Genomic DNA, 20,312 nt, shown 5'->3' on the forward strand with positions numbered 1-20,312 from the left:
AAATATATTGAAATGAAAAAAATTCCAAAATATGGTAAGTGAAAAAGATTGCAAACTGTTTTGCATATTTTTTCTCTGATGAATACTTACGTTTATATAAGTACAAAAAGTTAAGAAACTTATTAGTAATCATTTCCCTTATGGTAAGGTTAAGGAAGATTTTCAAGTTCTATACTTGTGCACTATTTTACTTCATTTTTCAGAGACAGGGTCTCACTCTGTCACCCAAGCTGGAGTGCAATGCCATCATCATAGCTCATTGTAGCCTTGAAATTCTGGGCTCAAGCAATCCTTTCACTTCAGCCTTCTGAGTAGCTGGGACTAGAGACATGCACCACTACACTGGGCTAATATTTTTTAATTGTTTGTAGAAATGGGGCCGGGCACAGTGGCTCACACCTGTAATCCCAGCACTTCGGGAGGCTAAGGAGGGTAGATCACTTGAGGCTAGGTGTTCCAGACCAGCCTGGCCAGCTTGGCCAGAAACTCCATCTCTACCAAAAAATACAAAAATTAGCCAGGCATGGTGGCACATGCCTGTAATCCCAAGCTACTTGGGAGGCTGAGGCACGAGAATCACTTGAACCTGGGAGGCAGAGGTTGCAGTGAAAAAGAAATGGGGTCTTGCATACCCAGGCTAGTCTCGAACTCCTGGCTTCAAGTGATCCTCCTGCCTCAACTTCCAAAAGTGCTAGGATTACAGGTGTGAGCCACTGCACCTGGACTGCATTATTTTTTAGTATGTTACTGTAGAAACAACAGAAATGCTGATATTCATCTTTAAATAGAGGTAAGAGATATGCGTAACAGATTAACTTGCAAATTATCTACTGTATGTTTCCTTTCAAATATTAGTGAGACCCAGATTGCCACAAGAAGGGTCAAAACATGGGTAGCTTGGGGTAGAGTGAGAGGATATGTGTTTGCAAGTATGTGAGTTAGAAGGCAAAGATTTAAGTCCTTCTTCCACCATTTAATAGCAATATGATTTTGGAAAAGTCAGTTAATCTGTCTGGGCTTCAGACTCCTTACCTGAAAAGAAAGTATTTCTTTTACCCAACTCTGACTTGTGGCAAAAATCATATAAAATAGGGTATATGATGATACTTTAAGTAATAAAGTGGTATGGAAACACTACTTTTAGTATCTTTATTATACTTAGTAAATTTGTTAATTAACTTAAATCCTCCTTCTCCTGAACTGTGTGCACAGTTGTATGTTCCTGACATTTGCTCATCTATGTTATATAAAGCCCACCGGTTTTACTTATCTATTTAATCCTTAAGTATTCTCACAAAAACCATTCCAAGGAACAAATATATCCATTTTCCTACAATTTTCTGATGGCAACTTGTAAGTGACAAAATTAGCAGAGTAACAGATATCTAAAAATCTCAATTAAAGCCGGGCGCGGTGGCTCACGCCTATAATCCCAGCACTTTGGGAGGCCAAGGTGTGTGGATCATGAGGTCAGGAGTTCGAGATCAGCCTGGCCAAGATGGTGAAACCCCATCTCTACTAAAAATACAAAAATTAGCCAGGCATGGTGGCAGGCGCCTGTAATCCCAGCTACTTGGGAGGCTGAGGCAGGAGAATCGCTTGAACCTGGGAAACAGAGGTTGCAGTGAGCCGAGATCGTGCCACTGCACTCTAGCCTGGGCGACACAACGAGACTCTGTCTCAGAGAAAAAAAAAAAAAAAAAAAAAACTCAATTAAGCCAGGTATGGTGGCACACACCTATAGTTCCAGCTGCTTGAGAGTCTGAAGTGGGAAGATCACTTAACCCAAGGAGCTCGAGTCCAGCCTAGGCAACATATAATGAAATGGGAATAGTCCATTTCATTTAAGGACTACTGATTATGGCCCCTGTTCTCAAAGAAAAAAAAAATAACCTGGTAGACTTTCATGGTGTGTTAATCCCCAGCAAACTACATGGACCACAAAGCATTATAATCACTGATTAATACAGGGATGAAATACTAACAGCCCCTGATTAATTCTCTCATAGTTCACTATTACAGAAAGAGTGCTTTCTACTATAATTTGGTAAAAAAGACCCAGCGTGATGGCTCATGTCTGTAGTCCCAGCACTTTGGAAGACTGAGGTAGGAGGATTGCTTGAGGCCAGGCATTCAAGACCAGCCTGGGTAATACAGTAGGACCCTGTGTCTACAAGAAAAAAAAATTTAATAAAACATTTAGTAAAAAGATTGTATTTGCTTTCACTAGCAAACATTTATTTTCAAGGTAAAGAATTATTCTTCCTGTTAATTTGGAAAGTTTTAAACCCTATGTAAAGACATCATTCTAGTTTTTGACATTTTCTTTGACCCTTAAAAATGTCACCTTATTTATCTTCTTCAAAAAATTTCTGTGGCCAGGTGCAGCGACTCACGCCTATAATCCTAGCACTTTGGGAGGCCAAGGCAGGTGGATCACACGAGGCCAGGAGTTCAAGGCTAGCCTGGACAACATGACAAAACCCCATCTCTATTAAAAATACAAAAATTAGCCAGGCGTGGTGGCGCGTACCTGTAATCTCAGCTGTTCGAGAGGTTGAGGCAGGAGAATCACTTCAACCTGGGAGGCAGAGGTTGCAGTGAGCCGAGATCACACCACTGCACTTCAGCCTGGGCGACAGAGTGAGACTCTGTCTCAAAAAAAAAAAAAAAAAAGCATTTTGAATTTTTCATTAAAAAAAAAAAAAAAAGCCAGGAGTCTGGGAGCAGGGCTCACGCCTGTAATCCTAGCACTTTGGGAGGCCAAGGAGGGGGGATCACTTGAGCTCAGGAGTTCAAGACCAGCCTGGCCAACAGTGAAACCCTGTCTCTACTAAAAACTACACAAAAAATTAGCTGGGCATGGTGCCATGTGCCTGTAGTCCCATCTACTTGTGAGGCTGAGGCAGGAGAATTGCTTGAATCTGGGAGGCATAGCCTGCAGTGAGCTGAGATTGCACCACTGCAGTCCAGCCTGGGTGACAGAGTGAGGCTTTGTCTCAAAAAAAAAAAAAAAAAAAGCCATGACACTAAATGAGGAGTGAGGTTAGGGAGAGACTTCCATCTCTTTTTTTTTTTTTTGTCATCACAATTAACACAAATATTTTTGTATCACCTTTTTTTTTTTTTTTTTTTTTTTTGAGACAGAGTCTTGCTCTGTGGCCCAGGCTGGAGTGCAGTGGCGCGATCTCAGCTCACTGCAAGCTCTGTCTCCCGGGTTCTCGCCACTCTCCTGCCTCAGCCTCCCAAATAGCTGGGATTACAGGCGCCCACTACCACGCCCGGCTAATTTTGTTTTTGTATTTTTAGTAGAGATGCGGTTTCACCGTGTTAGCCAGGATGGTCTCAATCTCCTGACCTCGTAATCTGCCCACCTCAGCCTCCCAAAGTGCTGGGATTACAGGCGTGAGCCACCACGCCCGGCCTATATCACTGTTTAAATACCTCTCGTTCTTCCCCATATCTCGTTTATGCTGCTACTGCATCCTAAAAAGTGTAACAGAAACTAGTACAAAGAGTTAACAAGGTTCTAACATAACCTCTAGCTCTAATCTTAAAAGTACTATTTATTTTATAATAATAGTTCTCATTTACTGAGTACCTATTATGTGCAAGCACTAAGCATTTAAAAAAACATCTCAGCATACATAGTTAAGTAACTTGCCCAAGATCCTATATGGTCAGGACTTAAATGTCAATTTCGATAAGAAGCCCCGCAGTTCGAAAAGGGTAAAAGTTGACCCTCAAATCTAAGAAAGAGGCCAGGTGCCTCATGCCTGTAATCTCAGCACTTTGGGAGGCTGAGGCAGATGGATTGCTTGAGGTCCGGAGTTCGAGACCAGCCTGCTCAACATGGTGAAACCCCGTCTCTACTAAAAATACAAAAATTAGCCAGGTGTGGTGACCTGCACCTGTAATTCCAGCTAGTTGGGAGGCTGAGGCAGGAGAGTCGCTTGAATCCAGGAGGCAGAGGTTGCAGTGAGCTGAGGTTGCCCCCACTGAACTCCAGCCTGGGTGACAGAGCCAGACTCTATTTAAAAAAAAACAAAAAAACAAAAAAAAAGCTGAGAAAGAGAAAAGCAGCTTATTACATCCAGGAGCTGGCCTACTACTATCAGCTAAACCTTGCTATTTGACCTGGCACTTACAGAATATCAGCATGAAATAATGCCACTCTGTGACCACGGTGGAACAAGACCACTCTACAATTATGTCTAAACACAGACAAAACGTGAACACTGAACACTGTCTAAACCATGAAATACCAAATATTCCCCTTTTCCAGATAATGAGTGACCTTTGCTTTTTAACTTCTACAGCTTTAGACCTCACTCTAGTCTTTTCTTCTAGATAGGTTTTATGATATTTATTCATAGAATTATTCCCAGCTCCTGGTAGCATCCAAATCAGAGAAAACCCTGCTTCTTTAAACCCTCCTTAAAATCACCAAAAAAACGAGCCCAAATCCTATAAGATCTTCCTAACACCCTTTACTATGACATACCATGGTTATTACATATGTGTGTTCTCCCTGGCTACAGTGGGTAATAAACCCCACTTGCTCAACCATAGATAAGTTTGTTCCTGGAGATCGTTGACTGGAGGGCATTGACAAAGCCCACTTATGAAGTTAATTCTCTCCCTCTGCAGAAGAGCAGAAGAGTTATGTAAGTAAGTACAGCAAGTCTACAGAATATCTACATAGCTGTAAAACATTTAATAACCTCTAAGAAAATCACATATTTTGACATTTTTCTTTCCTCATTAACCAGAATGAGCTGCTGAGATGTGACAGTGTTCAAAGATGTTTTATTGTATATGATGTGTAAGATCAGCGATTGTTAATAATTCACAAACGAGAGAAAAAAAGGCTACGTCAGCATATTAACAGCTTCACTGGCTTTGCAGGACTATTATAGGTCAAGACTGAAGAAAACTGGCCAGGCATGGTGGCTCATGCCTGTAATCTCCGCACTTTATGGGGTGAGGCGGGAGGATTGCTTGAGCTCAGGAGTTCAAGACCAGCCTGGGCAATACGGCAAGACCCTGTCTCTATCTTGCTTTAAAAACATTTTTTAAAAAAAAAAGTGAAGAAAACTAATATAGAAGAGTAGACAATCTATACTTTGCCAGACATCAAAAACCCAACTACTACTGGGTGGAACAGAGAGAGTAAGACAGCGGAAAAGAGGCAGGAAGTGTTAGGGAACATCCTTCTTCAATAATTCAATATCCAGCCAGGTGCAGTGGCTCACGCCTGTAATCCTAACACTTTCAGAGGCCAAAGCAGGCAGATCACTTGAGGCCAGGAGTTCGAGACCAACCTGGCCAACATAGCGAAACGCCATCACCACTAAAAAAATAAAATCATTCAATATCCATTTACTAACTATCCTTAATTGTCATCAGGACAACTAACAGTAATATGGGGAATCCAGTTTAATAGGGTTTAACTGTATTCAACATGAGGAAAAATACAACAACAACAAACCAGCTAAAAACAGAACAAGGGATAAAGTCCTTAACAGTGGCTGCTTTTTTGTGTCTTTGGTGCAGATGCCAGTAAATAATCTTCAGAAAAAATGTGAAATGTTTATTGCATATGTAATCAAAAGCAATGTTATCTTTCGGAAAAGTATGGTATCATCTGAATGTCCATTTATCAGATTTATTCCTTAGTTTAATCAGAGAAACTTCAAAGTAGAATCATTAGGCCCAAAGAAAGTAAGTCTGAAATTAATCCTTTCAAAGTGGTAGGTATAGAGGTTTTCAGCAGTATAAGAAAATTGCCAAATCTGACACTTCTGATTTCTACCCTCCATCCTCATCTTCTGAAAACAGATATGGACAGCTATTTTATACGTGAGTTTTAAATAAAGTACAAAGTTGAATTATATAGAATTATGAAATATGATAATTTTCATTAACTTTTTATAAACCGGTAAGCAAAAAATAAAACTCTAAGACCCCCAACTGACTCATGGACCCCCTCCCCTTGCCAAAGGCATTCCAAAGTTAACCTAAAAAACTAGTTCAGGCCATGATGAGAAGTGGGGGTTGGACATGACTCATATACCCTTTTCCCTTTGGAATTCAGAGACAACTGATCAGCATTAACATTAAAACAGAGATATTAAGATGTTTTGTAGCAATAAGACACCAAATTCCCAGCCTGACTCTAGTACAGCATCACGTCAGATAGCAGGCCATGAAAGAAATTGAAGTATTTTGAGGCCGGGCACGGTGGCTCACGCCTGTAATCCCAGCACTTTGGGAGGCTGAGGCGGGTGAATCACGAGGTCAAGAGATCGAGACCACCCTGGCCAACACGGTGAAACCCCGTCTCTACTAAAAACACAAAAAAATAGCCAGGCACGGTGGCCAGCGCCTGTAGTCCCAGCTACTCGGGAGGCTGAGGCAGGAAAACGGCGTGAACACAGGAGGCGGAGCTTGCAGTGAGCCGAGATCATGCCACTGCACTCCAGCCTGGGCAACAGAGCGAGACTCTGTCTCAAAAAAATAAAATAAAATAAAATAAATTGAAGTATTTTACCCTAAATTATATTTCTTTGACATATTCTGAAATGGCCCTGCAAAGCTTTCTCTTGTGGGGAAAATTTACGTTCTGTAGAGAATCCTTTCCCTTTCCAAGTCTTTTACCTGAACCAGGAGAAAATTAACTAAGAGTCTGCCACCTTTTAAAGTCTCATAAGAAACATTTACAATGTATTCTCTCTGAAGCCTGCTACCTGGAGGCTTCATCTGTATAATAAAAACTTTGGTAGCTACAACCTATTATTTTAAACCAGACACTCCCTTCTATGGATTCCAGGACTTCAGATAAGCTCTTTTGACCAATCGCCAATCAGAAAATCTTTGAATCTGCCTACGACCTGGATGCCTCCCCAACTTCTAGTTTTCCTGCCTTTCCAGATGGAACCAATGTACATCTTACATGTTTAACTGACGTCTTATGTCTCCCTAAAGTGTATAAAATCAAGCTATAGCCTGACCACCTTGGACAGATGTTCTTAGTATCTACTGGGGCTGTGTCATGGGCCACTGGTCACTCATATTTGGCTCAGAATAAATCTCTTCAAATATTTTACAGAGTTTGACTCTTTTCATTGACGAAGTTATTTTAAATACACACATGCACATATACACAGCTTAAAACCATGAATAGAAAAATATTTTACTTAGACAATTTCTGTCTTCAATGCCTGACCCTTTAGCCCTTTAAAACTATGAATAAATAGAAAAAATTTTATTTAGACAATTTCTGTCTTCGATGCCTGATCCTTTAGCCCTACAATATCCTGAGAAACTTGATCTCTCATTCATATAACATACTAGGCCTTTTCTGTTTAGTCCTACGTACTTGAGAAATCAAACGTCACCTAGAGAACCTCCACCATTGTGTTACCCAGGAGATTTCAGGCTTGTCTACCCACAAGAGCCACGCAGAACATGGTATGTTCTAGTAAATCCAAAGAACCATTATTACAACCTTCTTTTTTCCTCCAAGTATTCCAAGGAGCTCATTACCAGCATTACAACATAAAAACCTGCAGTATAAAGTAAAAAGTACAATATTTTGAGTCCATTCTCTTAAATTCTATTTTTGTTTCTGCTGTGAGTCTACTCTTTGAATTTCAGCTTCTCCTTTTACAAAATGGCTATCACAGGTTTTCAGTCTTCCAAGAAAGTTCAACAATTAAAATATTTACCAACTTAGTCAACATGGAAAGATCGCCATCTCTACAAAAAATTAAAAAATTAGCCAAGCATGGTGGTATGCGTCTGTAGACCCAGCTACTAGGGAGGCTGAGGTGGGTGGATCGATTGAGCCTGGGAGGCTGAAGCTTCAGTGAGCTAAGATCGTGTCATTGCACTCCAGCCTGAACAACAGACCTAGGCCATCTCAAAATGTGTGTGTACATATATACATATGTACACATATTTGTTAATCACATAACTAATGTTTTAACACATCTCACTGGAGAGGAAGTAAATATTTCTCAAATATCTAAAATGCAGAGCTGTACAAATTAACTGGCCTCCAATTAATATTTGCTTTAATAAATAGACCTCACATATCCTTTTATTAAGTCAATAGAATTTGCTGTGCTATTCCTCTTTTGAAATAGTTTGGTTTCAGATAAATTAAGGCCTTTATGAAAATTCAGTGTCAAATTTGAGTGTGGGTTGGGTGCAGTGGGTCATACCTGTAATCCCAGCACTTTGGGAGGCTGAGGCAGGCAGATCACTTCAGGTCAGGAGTTCGAGATCAGCCTGACCAACATGGTGAAACCCTGTCTCTCCTAAAAATACAAAAATATTAGCCAGGCATAGTGGTGCGCGCCTGTAGTACCAGCTACTCGGGAGACTGAGGCAGGAGAATCGCTTCAACCCGGGAGATGGAGTTTACAGTGAACCGAGATTGCACCACTGCACTCCAGCGTGGGTGACAGAGCAAGACTCCATTTCAAAAAAAAAAAATTTTTTTTTTTTGAGTATGCCGTAAGAATAAAATTCAGAATAAACATAGTCACCGTATAAACCACATTTATACAAGATTTCATTAAAATGAGATTTAATTTGGCATTTAACATTTCAAGGTACCAAATATTTCAATTAATTAACACTACTACAGTTTGACGCCATTTCACTGAATCAAATAAATTGGTTTTCAGTTAAATTAGAAGATAAGTAGGCCAGGCGCGGTGGCTCACACCTGTAATCCCAACACTTTGGGAGGCCAAGGTGGGAGAATCACGAGGTCAGGAGATCGAGACCCTACTGGCTAACACGGTGAAACCCCGTCTCTACTAAAAAATACAAAAAAAATTAGCCAGGTGTGATGGCGGGCGCCTGTAGTCCCAGCTACTTGGGAGGCTGAGGCAGGAGAATGGCGTGAACCTGGGAGGCGGGGCTTGCAGCGAGCTGAGATCTCGCCACTGCACTCCAGCCTGGGTGACAGAGCGAGACTCTGTCTCAAAAAAGAAAAAAAAAAAAAGATAAGTCATGTTGCCAAGGGAATGGCAGTGCATGATATTACCAGCTCCTTAATAGTTAACCACAGAGTTAGGAAACCTTTGAAGAGACTGCCTATTCAACTCATTTCTATTTGATCATATATATTTTGAAGCAGTGAGAAAGAGGAAGAATTAGATTCTCTTGGAACTAAGGTTTGTGTTGTCAAGGACAGCCAAGAGGCAGACTTCAAAAGTGCACTCTCTTTCAACCACTGGATTAAGACTAAAGTACAAAAATATTCAATCTCCTAAAGAAAAAATTTAAGATAGAAAAGAACCATAACAAAATAAACTCAGTTTTCTTTTTTTTTTTTTGAGAGATGGAGTCTTGCTCTGTTGCCCAGGCTGGAGTGCAGTGGCATGATCTTGGCCCACTGCAATCTCCACCTCTGGAGTTCAAGCAATTGTCCTGCCTCAGCGTCCCAAGTACCCGGGACTACAGGCGTGCACCACTATGCCCAGCTAATTTTTATATTTTTAGTAGAGACGGGGTTTCGCTAATATGTTGGCCAGGCTGGTCGCAAACTTCTGACCACAAGTGATTCGCCTGCCTCGGCCTCCCAAAGTGCTGGGATAACAGGCATGGGCCACTGCACCCGGCTTGAGCCACCACGCCCAGCCTTTTTTTTTTTTTTTGATGGAGTCTCACTCTTCTCACCCAGGCAGGAGTGCAATGGTGAGATCTCAGCTCACTGCAACCTCCACTTCCTGGGTTCAAGCGATTCTCCTGCCTCACCCTCCCCAGTAGCTGGGATTACACACACCCGCCACCACATCCGGCTAAAGTTTTACTTCATTTTTAAAGGAAAATGAATCTTTAAGTAATCTGTTTCAGTCTGAACTAATTTAATTTGGCATATTATGGCATCAGTTGTTGAACTAAAATCAAACTAAAGACCTGTCAAGGCCGGGCACGGTGGCTTACACCTGTAATCCTAGCAGTTTGTGAGGCCAAGGCGAGTGGATCACTTGAGGCCAGGAGTTCGAGAACAGCCTGGCCAACATGGTGAAATGCTGTCTCTACTAAAAATACAAAAATTGGCTGGGTGTGGGGTGGCACATGCCTGTAATCCCAGTTACTGGGGAGGTTGAGGCAGGAGAAACGCTTGAACCTGGGAGGTGGAGGTTGCAGTGAGCTGAGATAGCGCCATTGCACTCCAGCCCGGGTGAAGAAGCGAGACTCTGTCTCAAAAAAAAAAAAACAGCTGTCAACAGCCCATTCTGATGTCCACATTAGAAATCAAAATATGTGCCGGGCCCGGTGGCTCACGCCTGTAATCCCAGCACTTTGGGAGGCCGAGGCGGGTGGATCACGAGGTCAGGAGATCGAGACCATCCTGGCTAACACAGTGAAACCCCGTCTCTACTAAAAATACAAAAAATTAGCTGGGCATGGTGGCGGGCGCCTGTAGTCCCAGCTACTTGGGAAGCTGAGGCAGGAGAATGGCGTGAACCTGGGAGGCGGAGCTAGCAGTGAGCCGAGATCGCGCCACTGCACTCTAGCCTGGGCGACAAAGCGAGACTCTGTCTCAAAAAAAAAAAAAAAAAGAAACAAAGAAAAAAGAAATCAAAATATAAAGAAAAAGTTGTGAACAGAAACATTATCAGTAGAAAGAGTATGAAATATGCATTACACAGGAGAATGGCGTAAACTTATACCACTTTACAATAAAACCTAATTTATTGTTTTTTTTATTGTTCAAAATATTGTCAAAATTTCTCCAGCCTGGCCAACATAACAAGATCCTATCTCTAGCAAAAAAAAAAAAGAGGATCACTTAAGCCTAGGAATGAGCCTTGAGGCTGCAGTGAGCTATGATCACATTCCACTCCAGCTTGGGTAAGAGAGTGAAACACTGTCTCTAAAATAAATTAAATAATTATTTTTATATATTTAATATATCCAACTGAAAAACAAAAATGTTTAGGAGGATTTAAGTATAATAGATATATTCATATATGTGATACTCAAAGATTTAAGTCACAAGCCCGAGACCTGAGGTCTGAATTCTATTTCTTCCACTTACTCCTCACATGGAACTGCTATTTCTTCAAATCTAAGAGCTCAGGGTCTTTTATTTTTCATGCCTAGGTTTTCCTTAATTTCTCCTTTTATCCTACCTCCCAACTCCCATCAACCAACAGTGTTAACTAAAATTTCCTTGTGGTCGGGGACAGTGGCTCACACCTGTAATCCCAGCACTTTGGGAGGCCAAGGAGGGCAGTTCACTTGAGGTCAGGAGCTCGAAACCAGCCTGGCCAACATGGTGGAACCCCATCTCTACTAAAAACACAAAAATTAGCTGGGCGTGGTGGCGTACACCTGTAATCCCAGCTGCTCGGGAGGCTGAGGCAGGAGAATCGCTTGAATCCGGGAGGCAGAGGTTGCAGTGAGCCAAGATCATACCATTGCACTCCAGCCTGGGCAACTGAGCGAGACTCCGTCTCAAAAATAAATAAATAAATAAAATTTCCTTGCATGTTCTGACTTTCTCTTCCTAAATAAAACAATTAAAACAGTTTTTTTTTTTTTTTGGGACAGTCTCACTCCTGTCACACAGTTCGGGTGCAGTTGCACGATCTCAGCTCATTGCAGCCTGAACAACCTGAGCTCAAGTGATCCTCCTACCTCAGCCCCCCAAGTAGCTGGGACTACAGGCATATGCCACTGCGCCTAGCTAATTTTTGTATTTTTCACAAAGACAGGGTTTCACTATGTTGCCCAGGCTGGTCTCAAACTCCTGGGCTCAAGCAATCCACCCACCTCAGCCTCCCAAAGTGCTGGAATTACAGGCATGAGCCACCGTGCCCAGCAAAAAATGACCTACTTTTTTTTTTCAAGACAGATTCTTGCTCTGCCGCCCAGGCTGGAGTGTAGTGGCACGATCTCGGCTCACTGCAACCTCCACCTTTCAGGTTCAAGCACTTCTCTTGCCTCAGCCTCCTGAGTAGCTGGGACTACAGGCATGTGTCACCATGCCCCGCTAATTTTTGTTATTTTTAGTAGAGATGGGATTTCACCATGTTGGCCAGGATGGTCTCAAACTCTTGACCTCATGATCCACCCGCCTCGGCCTCCCAAAGCGTTGGGATTACACGCGTGAGCCACCGTGACTGGCCCAAAAAATGATCTACTCTTAAACATGCTCCTCTATTCTAAAACTTTGCAACCGTTTTAATTCTCCCCAAGGGATCCTGAATGTTCTTAAGAGGTGATAAAGAATGGAGCTTGCTGGGTGGGCGCAGTGGCTGACACCTGTAATCCAAGCACTTGGAAGGTCGAGGCAGGCGGATCACCTGAGGTCAGGAGTTTGTGACCAGTCTGGCCAACATGGTGAAACACCATCTCTACTAAAAATACAAAAAATTAGCCAGCCGTGGTAGGGAGCACCTGTGGTTCCAGCTACTCGGGAGACTGAGGCAGGAGAATCGCCTGCATCTGGGAGGCAGAGGTTGCAGTAAGCTGAGATCACGCCACTGCACTCCAGTCTGGGTGACACAGGGAGACTCCATCTCAAAAAAAAAAAAAAAAAAAGAACGAAGCAGTTAACAAAAAATTTCCTTCTACAAACACATAGTATTCTTAAATGTTAACACCCTCCTTGACCTCTCTTAACCGTCACTCTTTCCTTACTGTCCAAAACAATGAATAACTGCCTCTTTCCTTATATCCTACTTCCCACTCCCAGGCCCCACAAAGGAAATAGGTTTCAACAAGATTGAAATTCTAGAACAGTTTTTGGAGTTGGTAGTAGAGACAGACACTATGAATGAAGTGCAGATTGTTTCTGTTTTCACTAATGGACAATGCAAGTGAGTATCTAATTGAGGTGTGGTAGAAAAGTGGGTGTTTTTGGCAGAGGGAGAAGCAAGATCTCAGCATACTGGAAGTAAGGATAAAAGGGGAGAATTGTAAAAGTTAGACTTCTCCTAATTTCACTTATTTTCCATAAAATAAATTTCATTATTAGCACAGGTTTGGAATAACCTGCTTTATGTTTTGGGCCTCATTTTCTTCATCTCTAAAATGCTGATACCAATAATACCTTCATCTCAGAAAGTTATTGTGAGGATTAAATAACACTTTTCATGGTCTGGGATGTTTGCTATTTTTTTAAAAAAGAAAAAAGATAACACATGCAAAGCTAATAGCACAATGCCTGGCACATATAATAAAAAATGTTAGCTTAAGGCCAGGCGCGGTGGCTCATGCCTGTATTACCAGCACTTTGGGAGGCCGAGGCGAGCCGATCACGAGGTCAGGAGATGGAGACCATCCTGGCCAACATGGTGAAATCCCTACTCTACTAAAAATACAAAAATTAGCCGGGCGTGGTGGTGCGTGCCTGTAATCCCAGCTACTCGGGAGGCTGAGGCAGGAGAATCGCTTGAACCAGTGAGTCGGAGGTTGCAGTGAGCCGAGACTGCACCATTGCACTCCAGCTTGGGCGACAGGGCGAGACTCCGTCTCAAAAAAAAAAAAAAAAAAAAAAAAAAAAGTTAGCTTAAAAGAAACCCGAAAGATGTAGTATCCTTGCTTTCATTCAGAAACATACATAGTTGTTTTAGGTTTTATTGTAAAGTGGTATGTTTAAGTTTATGCAATCCATTCATCAAACATTTCAACTTGGAAATTAAAGGCTACTTTGGAATACTGTTTCAATTAAAATCAAAGCAACAGAGGGAAAAGTTTTATGCTAAATATAACTTCATTGAATAAGTATTCAGGAATCGTTGTACTGATAAAATGATTATCTCGATTAAAATGATGCAAACTCAACTGCAGTCATATGCAGCTATTTCTTTCAAAATTGTCACCATTTGTTCTTTTTTTCTGACACTACAGTACTCTGCTTTCATTAAAAGCCAGTAACAAGGCACTGCTTCTTCAATATCAAAACCTTTTGGAAACCTTGGTTCAGAGGAAGCTGCACACTCTTCACAGTGCTAGAAAGGATCAGTGTGGTCACTCTAGGACAAATGTCACTGTCATCAACACGTCTGGGTGTCTCACAGTGACTTGGGTCATGCAGAAGTGTGGGGGAAGGCTGGTGTCTGAAACAAAGTCGACAGCTACGGTGCCCTGAAAGGGGAGAGGTTTTAAGAATACTAGAAGATGAGGCTCTGACCTACGGGAAAGCAGTCTCCCGGGGCATATCAATTCCGGGGGTGCACCGTCCCCTCCCGCAGGAAAGGGACGCAGGTGTTGCCCTCCCCCGGCGACCCCACCGCCTTCTTCCCGGCGCCGCCGCCCCCTCCCCCAGCCCCCTAGTTACCTTTCTCATCCTCATCGATGCGCAGGGCAATGGAGATGTACTCGAAGGCCTGTTTGTGGAAGACTCGGACGCGCTCGGCCTCGCCGCCCGGCACCGGCGCCGGGGCCGAGGCCGAGGCCGGTGCTGGCGCGGCCCCGGAGCTCCTCTTGGCTGCCATGAGGGCGCGGGAGAAGCGCTGGCAGAGCCACACGAAGAGGAGCCCCAGGTGGAAGGCGACCAAACGCAGCAGCGCGAAGCCTACAAACAGCGGGTAGGAGAAATAGTACAGGTTCCGCTTATGCGGCGACTCGGGCGGAGGGGCCGGCCCGGCGGCGGGAGGGGCGGGGGCCAAGCAAGGGGGCGGAGGCCTGGGAGGCACCGGGTTGCTGGCGCCGCCGGAGCCTTTCTTCTTCCCTCGTCCACCCGGAGAATTCATTCACAGCTCTCACTGCCGCCGCCGCCATAACCCGCCTCCCGCAGACCGACGGGAACCAAACGACGGCGGCAGCCACTGCTACGGCGGGGGCCACAGACCCCCGTGTGCCCGCCGGTCTCAGGAGCTCCGCACCGCCGCACGCTGCCCGCCGGCCCCGCCCCTTTCTCCTTCCTCGGCCAGGAGCACAACCCCTTCTCCTCCTGCAGTCGGTGGCTCGGGCCCCTCCCTTCCTGTCGCTGTCCTCTCCGCCGCCTGGTGGCTCCCAGCGGCGGCCGCGCACGCGCACGTCTTCCCGTGTTTTTCTCCGGCGCGCGCGCGCACGGCGCGTCTTTGTTGACCGGGGCCCCTGTACGCGTGTGCGGCGCCCGCCTCTCGGCTTTCCCACTCAACTACAGTTCCCAATGTGCAGTTCGGCTCACGTCGGCAGCCCTGGAGAGCTCCTGCCAGGAAGCCTTCGTAATCGATCCACGGAAGGGGGAATTGCGGCTTGAGGTCGCTCTGCTGGTTCGCTATTCTCCTCTCTCAGTGTCATCGTTTTCTTAGATTTCTTTCATCTTTTTCTGCCAGGCGACCTAAGTCTTCTCCGAAGGATAATTGGCCCATCTCAGAAGCAATGGATATCAATCTGGGAATTAAATTAGCCGGGCGTGGGGGCGCGCGCCTGTAGTCCCAGCTAGTTGGAAGGCTAAGGCCGGAGAATCGCTTGAACTCGGGAGGCAGAGGTTGCAAGTGAGCTGAGATCGCGCCACTGCACTCCAGCCTGGGCGACAGAGCGAGACTCCGTCTCCAGAAAAAATAAAATAAAAATTTTAAATCTGGGAATTATTTGAGAGGAAAGCGATTGTGAAGATAAGAAACTTCAGGTCACTGCAAACAACAGCAACAAAAATGTTAGCTCAGTGTGATGAGATCAACGAACCCAGGGGTTTAACTAAATTAGTGCATATTTAGATGTCTAATATGAAAGATAATTTATTTGAATAAGGGAAATCTTAGGTTTTGCATAGTAACCATCCCATAGTTTACTGAAGAATCTACACTTTTTTTTTTTAATCTACTCAGCATCCCTTCCTTTCGGAAACTACCTGCTTGTCTCTGCTCCTTGTATTCTAATGAGCTGCAAGCACAGAACCCAGGCCGCAAAGGTGGAAACAAACACTAGGTCAGTCAGACTCTCCTGGGACCTGGAATCTTGGCTGGAGACCCACCGAACAGAAAGTAACTGGAAACGAGTGCTCTTAAGAGCGGGTTTATCAATGCATCACATTGAGCTCCCCCAGAGCTGCTGGGTTCCTGACTGGTCACTTGGTTATGTAATCTATCCAATACACTAATCAGTCTGTTTCTCTATTTCTCTCTTCCTCTCTCCTTTCCCCCTTCCTTCCTTTCGTCTTTTCCTCTCTCTCCCTCTCTATCTCCACGTCTTTTTTCTCTTCTCTTTCTCTTTTTACTTGAGTTAGCCATAATTATTTCTTGTTTCCTAAAACTAAGGAAGCCAAACTGATAAAAAGACTCCGTTATTTACAATGTGAGGTTTACAAATGCCCCATGAGAGCTTCCAGCTTCCAAGAATCTCCACATTCTGCCACAGCTTTATTTTTTTATTTTTTGGACAGGGTTTCACTCCATTGCCCAGGCTGGAGTGCAGTGGCGCAAACAACATGACTCACTGCAACCTCCACCTCCCTGGCTCAGGGGATCCTTCCACCTCAGCCTCCCGAGTAGCTGGGATCACAGGCACACGCCACTGGGCCCGACTAATTTTTGTATTCTTTATAGAGCCGGGGTTTCACCATTGCCCAAGCTGGTCTCCAACTCCTGGGCTCAAGAAATCCGCCTGCCTCAGCCTTCCAAAGTGTTGGGATTACAGGCATGAGCCACCCCGTCGCGCCCCCAGCTAATTTTTTTACTTTTTTGTTGAGACAGGGTCTTTCTATGTTTCCCAGGTTGGTCTTGAATTCCTGGGCTCAAGCAACCTGCCCGCCTTGGCCTCCCAAAGTGCTGGGATTACAGGCATGAGCCACAGCTCCAGCCAATTTTACTTAATTATTCCCCGCCAATACTGCCCTACAAATGTCACAGGCTATTGCAAAAATGACCTACTCCCTGTTTCCCTCTTATTGCTCCCCCTTCTCTGTGCTTATGCTAGACCCTCATTCTGAAATGCCCTCTTTTGGCCGGGTGTGGTGGCTCAAGCCTGTAATCCCAGAACTTTGGGAGCCAAGGCGAGCAGATCACCAGAGGTCAGGAGTTCAAGACCAGCCTGGCTAACATGGCAAAACTCCCTCTATACTAAAAATACAAAAGTTAGACAGGTGCATTCCTGTGGTGGTGGTGCATTCCTGTAATCTCAACTACTGGGAGGCTAAGGCAGGAGAATCACTTGAACCTGGGAGGCTGAGGCCTCAGTGAGCCGAGATCATGCCAATGCACTGCAGCCTGGGTGACAGAGCGAGACTCTGTCTCAAAAGCAAACAACAACAAAAAAAATTTTTTAATGAAATGCCCTCTTTTAAATCTGATTCAGGGCCTGGCACGGTGGCTCACACCTGTAATCCCAACACTTTGGGAGGCCGAGGCAGGCGGATCACCTGAGGTCGGGAGTTTGAGACAAGCCTGACCAACATGGAGAAACCCTGTCTCTATTAAAAATACAGAATTAGCCGGGCGTGGTGGCACATGCCTGTAATCCCCGCTACTCGGGAGGCTGAGGCAGGAGAATCGCTTGAACCCAGGAAGCGGAGGTTGCAGTGAGCCAAGATAGTGCCATTGCACTCCAGCCTGGGCAACAAGAGCGAAACTCCATCTCAAAAAAAAAAAATTACATTTATACATATATCATGTAAACAAGAAGTGTATTATTTAAATGCACAATTTAAAGAAAAATAATAAGCAGCATTCCATTTAAGAAAAATGAATGTAACCAACTCCTCGAAGCACTCTGTGAGCTCCTCCCTAATCTCAATGTCTTGTCTCTTCCTCTAGAGGAAGCCACTATACTGAATTTTATATTAATCATTCTAGTGTCTCATTTTTAGTTTGCAGTGTATTTATGTATTTCTAAACAATGTGTTGTATGATTTTGCCTCACTTTGACTTTATGGAAATGTAATCATATTTCAAGTATCCCTTGTTTGCTTTCCCTCCTCAAAATTTTTAAAATTTCATTTATTTTATTTTAAGAAAATAGAGATGGAGTCTCACTGTTGCCCAGGTTGGTCTCGAACCCCTGGGCTCAAGTAATCCTCCTGTCATGGTCTCCCAAAGTGCTGGGATTACAGGCATGAGCCGCTATGCCTGGCTACCTACTCAATAATTAAGTGTTGAAATTCCTCCCTGTTGATTTCTATAACTGTGGTACATTTTCACTGCTATATAGTATTCCATTATGTGAATTTACCACAACTTATTTTACTGTTCAACTATTGATGGATATTTAGTTTGGTGCCAGTTTTTTTTCTTAATTAACTATCTTCCCTATTATCCCTCCAGTCTTTACCACTAAAGAAAGTAACTTACTTTCTAACTTAGCCAAGATAGGGCCCAATAGTAGAATGGTTAAATGGTCCTGGAGTCAGACTGGTTGCATTTAAATCTGTGTTCCATCACTTTCGGTGATCTTGGATGAATTACTCAGCTTCCGTATCTACAGTATAACACTAGAGTAGTAAGCAGTGCTTGGAATCAAGTTGATACTTGATTATTTTTTATTTTTTGTTTTTTTAAAATTTTTTTTAATTATTTATTTTTTGTTTTAAAAGTTCTTTTGTAGAGACAAGGTCTCTCTCACCGTGTTGCCCAAGCCAGTTTTGAACTCCAGCCCTCAAGCAATCCTCCCACTTCAGCCTTCCAAAGTGCTAGGATTACAGGCATGAGCCACCATGTTCAGTTTATTTCTATTTTTATTTTATTTTTTACTCACCATGATACTAACAAGATTTGTTGGTTTTTGTTTTTGTTTTTGTTTTTGAGACAAGGTCTTACTTTGTCACCCAAGCTGGAGTACAGTGGCGCCATCATAGCTCACTGCAGCCTTGACCTCCCTGGCTCAAACCACCCTCTTGCCTCAGCCTCCTGAGTAACTGGGACTACAGGCATGCACCACCATGCTGGGTTATTTTTTTTTTAATTTATTTATTTTTTAAGATGGAGTCTCGCTCTTTCGCCAGACTGGAGTGCAGTGGTGCGATCTCGGCTCACTGCAACCTCCGACTCCCTGGTTCAAGCGATTCTCCTGCCTCAGCCTCCCGAGTAGCTGGGATTACAGGGATGTGCCACCATGCCCAGCTAATTTTGTATTTTTAATAGAGATGGGGTTTCTCCATGTTGTCCAGGAGGGTCTTGATCTCCTGACCTCGTGATCCACCCGCCTCAGCCTCCCAAAGTGCTGGGATTACAGGCGTGAGCCACTGCACCCGTCCGAATTTTTTGTTTTTTAGTTGAGATGAGGTCTCACTATGTTGCCCCAGATGGTCTTGAATTCCTGAGCTCAAGTGATCCACTCACCTTGACCTCCCAAAATGCTGGGATTACAGGCATGAGCCACTATGCTTGGCCATGAGGAAGATAGTTTTTGAATAAAGAATGGTTCTCCGACATTTCCTCTGCACTTTCACTGTACTCTAGCTAATATAGACTATTGGTCTGTACCTACTTTGCTCTTTTCCAGGACTACAATTACTCTCCTATCATTTTTCATTCACTTAGAATGGCCTCTCCTCTTACTTCCACTGTCAAAGTCCTTCAAGACTTACCTCTAATGTTATATTCTTTTTTTTTTTTTTTTTTGAGACTGAGTCTCACTCTGTCACCCAGGCTGGAGTGCCATGGCACGATCTCAGCTCAATGCAACCTCTGCCTCCCATGTTCAAGTGGTTCTCCTGCCTCAGCCTCCTGAGTAGCTGCGACTACAGACGCGTGCCACCACGCCCGGCTAATTTCTTGTATTTTTAGTAGAGACGGGTTCATCGTGTTAGCCAGGATTGTCTCGAACTCCTGACCTTGTGATCCACCTGCCTTGGCCTCCCAAAGTGCTGGGATTACAGGTGTGAGCCACCGTGTCCAGCTCTGTTATATTCTTGATAAATTATTCCATTATCACCTCCAGCAGAAATGATCTTGTTTTTCAGTTGTTATGACAATATGGTTGTGTTACTCTGTGGCTCTTTTACTATATTGCCCTGCAGGATGCTTATTTAAACACTTCATCACCTCTTGATATAGATTGTAAACTTACTGAAGGCATTGGTCACACTTTATACATTTTGCCTCACTTTTTGCATCCAGCCTGACACCTTGCTTATGGTACTCATTTAATAAATATGAGTAATTTGAAAAATGATTCAAACATAATGATTGTGTTAGATTTCTGATGCTATGTAATATACCACTCCAAAACTCACTGGCTTAAGATAGCAGACATTTATTTACACACAACTTTGTGACTCAGCAATTTGGGGTAAGTTCAGCTGGATGGTTCTTCTGATGGCCTTGCCTGTGGATCATTCCTGTGGATGTAGTCATCTGATGGCTTGACCGAATGGCTGTATGGCCTAGCTAGCCTCATTCATATGTTCAGAGGTT

General features: G+C 43.7%; 1 protein-coding gene across 4 annotated transcripts in view; it reads right to left on the reverse strand.

Annotated features, from left to right (window-relative positions):
- Positions 1-15,099, reverse strand: part of SPAST (spastin) — a 94,068-nt gene extending 78,969 nt beyond the window's left edge. For 2 of the 4 annotated variants that reach the window (XM_031008305.3, XM_031008303.3), the window contains exon 1: positions 14,315-15,099. In XM_031008305.3, the coding sequence (XP_030864165.1) occupies positions 14,315-14,729 (415 nt within the window). In that variant the 5' untranslated portion in view covers positions 14,730-15,099. The remainder of the gene's footprint in view (positions 1-14,314) is intronic. The other 2 variants (XM_031008304.3, XM_031008306.3) reach the window with 2 other exon arrangements.
- Between the last annotated feature and the right edge of the window lie 5,213 nt (positions 15,100-20,312).

This window comes from Gorilla gorilla, chromosome 12, assembly GCF_029281585.2.
Source record: "Gorilla gorilla gorilla isolate KB3781 chromosome 12, NHGRI_mGorGor1-v2.1_pri, whole genome shotgun sequence".
In the NCBI taxonomy this organism is placed as follows: Eukaryota; Metazoa; Chordata; class Mammalia; order Primates; family Hominidae; genus Gorilla; species Gorilla gorilla.